Genomic DNA, 6,156 nt, shown 5'->3' on the forward strand with positions numbered 1-6,156 from the left:
AATTACATACCTCCTTAAGCTCTAATGTATGTATAAAAAATAAACACATTTATTAATATACATTTAATGATATATATATGTATCTATTATGTACAATATTGATTGTAAAAAATTAATACTAATATCAAAATAGAGAGCTCTGGTAAACAATCAGAAATATTCTCCTTCCTCAACAAAAAAAGGAAGAAATATTCACAATAACACTAACTTTGATTTACATGTAAATTAGATCTATAAATGTGTACAACTATCCAAGACATATTTCCACATCACTATAATGTTCATTACCAATTAACTTAAGTGTTTTTTCATTGGCCATATGTAAAATTGCCATAAAAACTAGTGGAAAACTTAATTGTGTCGCTTCTTCTTCGGGCAGTTTATCTGGTAAATACTTATAAACATCTGACAATTTCACCGTTACTTTATTAGTACTTTCAGAATTCGTTGGCGAATCTTTACTTTCTGTTTCTTTATTGTTTTCCTGTAAGAAAAAGTCACTTTAAAAAAATGTATTTCAAATTTATATGAAATTTGATGATTTTAAAATACCTGTTTATCTAATTTCATATAATCCCAAATGGATGCTTTTAACAGTTTAATATCCACTCTTTTTTGTACTTTTGCATATTTGACTGCAATTTTATTTACCTGAAACATATATTTTCATTTCCAGTTAGAATAATGGCCCAAAATGAGGCAGTATGAAAAAAATGTACAAGTTAATAATCTAAAACGAAGGCAGAAAAAACTGCTAATACCGATGTTATTAGAAAAACAATGTAGGATTAAAAGCGATGAGAATCTAGGGATATTCTGTTTCTGATATTGGATTTCAAAATGTGTAGGTTAAAACTCGCAACAATTGAACTTAACAATGCTTTCTAAGATGAGCGAATCATACATAAAGTGCTGCAAATACAAATAATATGAAACATCACCTTAGGATTATCTCTAGTACTAACGTTAGCAAATAAGTCAGCTTAAGAGGCTTAAGCAAAATAAAAACTACAAACTTTTAGCATGTTTACTCACAAACAGGTTGTTTATTCAAAAAGTAGCCAGAGCAGACATTGGTTTCTGTTGTTATAAATCAGCATTAAGGGGATTTAGAATGCACTTTTAGATTACTTCAACTGCGAAGATTTTCCATAAATTTAATAACTTCATTCATTAGTAATACATAACATTACCTTTGGTGGAGCTGGTACGAGATCTATTGTTCCATTGTCAGTTAATTCACCATTTTCCATTGATATTTTTTCTTCACTATTATTGCGCAAAGGATCATCTAAATCATAATTTACATCGTCGAAGATATCACCATCTTCATTTTCTCCATGGTCACCAACGATAAAATCTTCCGGAGTGAGCTAGATATTTTAAAAGATCTAACATTTAATAATTTAAATCTTAATTACAGATAAAAATTTGTTCAATCTTGATATCAGGATATTTAGTACAAATAAAGCAGATATAGATTTAAAATTTAAGATAATATCTTACCGACTCATTCGTATTTTTCATTTCACTCTCAGAACTGCTTTCAAACAAGCCATATTTGAAGTCATTGTTTAAATAAATGAGTTTTTTATCACGGTGTAAACTGAAAATTGAAGCAATTTAGTAATAACTTCATTCATTAGTAGTATGTACATAACACACCACCTTCACCTTTGTTGGAGCTGGTAACTTGCTCAAGTTATAGCAAGCAAAAATGACGGTTTCGCATGGATACAAATAGGAATAATACATTGATTGGGTCCATACAAAGAAATAACTTAATGTTTGAGATTGATAAAAGCACCTTTCTGAATCTAAACAAATTTTTGAATTAACTATCTTCATACACTTTTTTTTAGGAATAAATCTTTATTGAGACCGTCTTTTTTTTTTCTTTTTTTTTTTGTAGGATACATAAACAAATTCATCTTTACACACTCACTGGATTTTATAACGTTAAAATGCCCAATGTAGCTAAAAATGAAGAATTTCAACTACAATGTGGTACTCTTTAACGTGATATCGGTCCCTACTTACACTGAAAACAACGATCCGACCTCTCATCAACACTTAGCGCTATAGTTACAGTTCTACAATAAATACTTTAATATCTACAGAAAACAACCGTTGCAAAAAACTTAAAACAGATTGTCACGTTAAAAGGGACTTCGGGGGAGACTCCGTGAGGATCGAATGCATTTGTGACCTAAAAATAGTTGGTAATTAAAAACCAGGATACATAAAATTAGCATTATTTGTTTTGCATAAAATGTTACAGTTTGTTCGAGTGGCAAATTAAAGAAAGGCAATACTGCTTTCATACCCCCAAGAAAACGCTTCCACTGTTCACTCATGTTCGCAGTAGGCTTTGATGTTTATATATAAGTTATTTTATTTTGAATCTTTTTGTTGAAATTCATAATATTCTTTTACATTTTACTTTGATAACGCATTATTATCATGCCTTTTTTCTCATGTTTCATATATTATATGTACACTATTTTTATATATTATACAATGTTTCAACTGTTCTGTTCTTCAAAACTTTTGGTTGTTCGACATTTACAAATGTATATTATTCTTAAATGTTTTTTTCAGCTAGTGTATTGAGCCTTTGGGTTGTATTTTAAAGAAGATAGATAAGTTCACAATCAATAACTACGGTAATTTACTACTACCTTTTATACAAGAATAAAAATAAAAAGTATTATAAATGAAATTAGAAAAGACATAAATTATTTACCTTACAATATCTCGCTGATCGTAAATATTAAATGGTACACAATAACTTGTTCTAAACCACATTTTCTTTGTTTTCGAACAGACTATAAATTTCCCTTTCTCACCAAACATTTTACGTAATGCATTCATATTTCGCATACTGAAATCAATTTTTCCTTCTTTTTTAGTAGATTTTGTAGGACCTTCAGTTGACCTGACCACTTTATCTACAAACATACACAATTTAATTCCACATCAATTTATGATTATCTATGCTAAGAATATGACAAATTTCAAAAAATATCTTACTTTTATGATTCTTGATCGACCAGTGTACAGGACCAGCCATGAAATTAATACGACTGTTGTCGAAAAATGTATAATCTGATCGACGAGCAGTTACTAACTTAGACATACTGTTCACGGAAAAAGAAGTAACTTTAGGATTGGAAATCTGACCAATTTGGGTGCAATTCTGACTTGATAATGCAGTTGGTTCTACTCCTCCGTCATCAGACATGCAATCATCGTAATCAACCATTGGCATTCCATAGTTGTCCAATGTTTCAGTATTTTCTGGTTCGTCTAATGTGAATACAAAGAACTTAATTCATTTAATTAAATAAACTGAAACTTAGGTTCATTTGAGAAGATAATATTGTGATTGATTTTATTTAATTTGATAGTTAATAATTTACCTAATAGCCTCAATGAATCTGGAATCAAATGACTATCTTTGTTGTATACTAAATTCTTATTAACAACAACTACAGTTTCTTCATCTTTCTCGTTCGGATACATTTCTTTATATCCAGGAATAATTGTGGCAGGATCTACGCTGTCAAAACTCCCATTGTACCTTGTTACTAAAAAAAAAAAAATTGTACTTCATGCCCGTTATAACGTATCTGAAAAACTGTATATATATAAAAACAAATTACTAAAATCTTTAAGGATATTGTCGGAAGTGGTTATTTCAGATGAGCAGAAAATTTGACAGTTGAGAGAAAGTTGTCCATCTTTCTCAGATATTGGGCAGTCAAGAAAGAATTCAGCATTTGCCGGTAATGGTGTTCTACCATAGTTTATACAATTTGTCAATTCTGATTCTACTTCACCTTTATCTAAGCGAGCTTCGCTCCACAACATCTGTAATCAATATGTCTTTACTTATACAAAATATATTAACCTAAGCATCGAAAAAACACTATCTTCAATCATTTTATTATAAAGTTACAATAAAAACATATAAATGCATTAATATAACATAATAAATTAATTAAATTCCTCTATTTTGTTTTTAAGCAAGAGTAAAAATCCAGATTTTTATTGTTTTACAGACACTTGGAAATCCGAAGACTCCAGTGTAAACGCTTCTTCAGATGAATAGAAGTTTGTAAATATCTACATAATTATGTTAGGATCGCTATTTAGGAAACTTCTACTCAATTAAAAGATATAAAGTTAAAAGGTTTTCCAAGTGAATTGTTACTTGTTTATATGTCAAATAAAAAATGTTTAAAATATGTTTACACGCTGTTAAAAAATATATTTATGTATAGGTAATGTAAATATCAAGTTAACTTATTCTGAAGGGCCTAGGTTACGCAGATTTTACTTAATCCCCACAAATAATTTTATTATGAATGCACTTTATAATGATGCCTTTTTCCTTTTCCTTTTACCTTTTCAAAATCGATGTTCTCTTCTTCATCCACTTTGTCTGATTTCTTTTTCTTCTTCGGTACTTCCTCTTTATCTTCATCTTTGTTGTCTGGATTGTCGTCATCTGTTGCATCTGTATCGTCATCACCACCAACCCAAACTTTGCCTGACATTATTTTCATCATATCGGAATATACCTTATCAACTCGACAAGAATAAATTTTAGCACTGGCATCTAATGTACAACTCATCAACTACAAAAAAATATTAAATTATAGTTGCACAATTTTAATGAAATGTGATTAACTGTATAGAAAAAGTAATATCTACTTACAGAAAGATTTTCTGTTTTTTTGCTCTGTGTCATTAAAATAAGTTTCATGTAGTCTATAAGCTGTAGCTTGAAGGCATTTTTTGGGTTAACTTTCTGTAATTAAAAGAAAAAAATATTGTCCATTTTAATCTTGCTTACTACCTCTAACAATCAAAGTAAGTGTCTTGGACAGTTGGTAGAAGTTGTATTTTAACATTAATTTATTAAATTAATTATTAATATATTAAAGAGATTGTGGACCTCAAAGAGATATGGGCTTTGATGCCAACAAAGAATTATGCTATGTGATCAACTTTAGAATAAAACAAGAAAAGTCAAATGGTATAATAGGTGAGAATTCTAAAGTACAAAATCAGCATTTGTAGTCATAAGCCATTAGTAGGCCTATTTTAAACTAAGAAATCTTCTAGAGTTAAATAGAAAAACAGCCTTTTACAGAGGACATCTTAATACTTACATTTTGATTACACATTCTTATGCACTGTGTATAATGTTCTTCAAGTTCTGCAGGTGTTAAATTGCTCAGTAAACTGAAAGGCGATGGCTTTATAGGTGCAGCATTGGCCTTTTCTACCAGTTTCTTTTCTTGTAATTTTGCTTCTTCTTTTCTCTTTCTTTTTTCGAATTCATCATCGTTGACCTAAAACGAAAGCCACATTAAAATATTTCTTTAAAAAACTTATTCTTTTATTTGGAAGACCAGTACTGCCCTCTTCACTTCTCCACGGCACCACTACCCTACGTAACGTAGGGGAGGTGAGTTAGTTTACCCTGCGTTTGCCTAAAACTCAAGATGTTCACTCATTAACTATTCTCAAGCTTTGTGTGTACTTTAAAAGTTTGAAGTTGTCGGAATAAATATCGCTTGGATGATACCACTGGAAGGCAATACCCCTAAAGATGAGACTAAAGAAGTTAATATATATATAATATACAATTATCTACATATACTAACTGGTAGTTGGACGTTAAGTCCCACATAAAAATATAGGCAATTACTTTACTTTAATTTTTATATACTTGTAAACAATAAAATGAAAAAACCAACCAGTCCTTCCAAAATTCTTTCACTAGGATCGTTTGGAAGCAGAAAAGATCGTTTTCCTCGTTTGTTTTTTCCATCACTTAAATTCTCCTCGAGTAATTCTGCAATGCCTACATCGAAGGAATCTCTTGAAGTTCGGAGTTGCTTAACGGGTGACATTCTTATTCACAAAGAAAAATATATTTGAAATATATCCCAATAAATATAAAATCTAATAAATATAATCACTCCTAGATACTGTTGCATGAACTAATTGGTCACAATAAACACAACAATAAGCCTAATTGCACACACGATACAATTATACGATTATTTGTCTCCGTTGAGACAAACTTTTAAGGTTAATATACACCTTAAACATAATATATTAGCTTAAAAGAATTTCTTG

The 6,156-nt window shown here is 29.8% G+C and overlaps 1 protein-coding gene and 1 long non-coding RNA gene across 2 annotated transcripts; one reads left to right on the plus strand and one right to left on the minus strand.

Moving 5' to 3' along the window:
- Positions 1 to 14: 14 nt before the first annotated feature.
- On the minus strand, positions 15 to 6,069 carry barr (non-SMC condensin I complex subunit H). The gene is made up of 12 exons (XM_074141871.1): positions 5,772 to 6,069; positions 5,181 to 5,363; positions 4,724 to 4,816; positions 4,410 to 4,643; positions 3,666 to 3,873; positions 3,423 to 3,590; positions 3,034 to 3,309; positions 2,747 to 2,951; positions 1,507 to 1,606; positions 1,194 to 1,373; positions 553 to 651; positions 15 to 484 (listed from the first exon to the last, which is right to left on the minus strand). Exons 1-12 carry the CDS (start codon positions 5,925 to 5,927, stop codon positions 248 to 250), a joined length of 2,139 nt encoding a protein of 712 aa, XP_073997972.1. The 5' UTR covers positions 5,928 to 6,069; the 3' UTR covers positions 15 to 247.
- LOC141461139 (uncharacterized) lies at positions 2,542 to 4,254 on the plus strand. Its single transcript, XR_012462616.1, has 2 exons — positions 2,542 to 2,666; positions 4,065 to 4,254. It is a non-coding gene; the product is annotated as an uncharacterized lncRNA (long non-coding RNA).
- Positions 6,070 to 6,156: the final 87 nt, after the last annotated feature.

This window comes from Rhodnius prolixus, unplaced genomic scaffold (genome assembly GCF_049639745.1).
Source record: "Rhodnius prolixus isolate KJV_2025 unplaced genomic scaffold, Rpr scaffold_6, whole genome shotgun sequence".
NCBI classification, from domain to species: Eukaryota; Metazoa; Arthropoda; class Insecta; order Hemiptera; family Reduviidae; genus Rhodnius; species Rhodnius prolixus.

Coding starts and splice junctions, on each gene's coding strand:
- barr (XM_074141871.1), bottom strand. CDS start 5,927: ATGTCACCCGTTAAGCAACTCCGAACTTCAAGAGATTCCTTCGATGTA. Junction 4,644..4,723: donor AAAAAACAGAAAATCTTTCT/GTAAGTAGATAT, acceptor ATTTTTTTGTAG/TTGATGAGTTGTACATTAGA. Junction 3,874..4,409: donor AGAACATCGATTTTGAAAAG/GTAAAAGGAAAA, acceptor TATTGATTACAG/ATGTTGTGGAGCGAAGCTCG.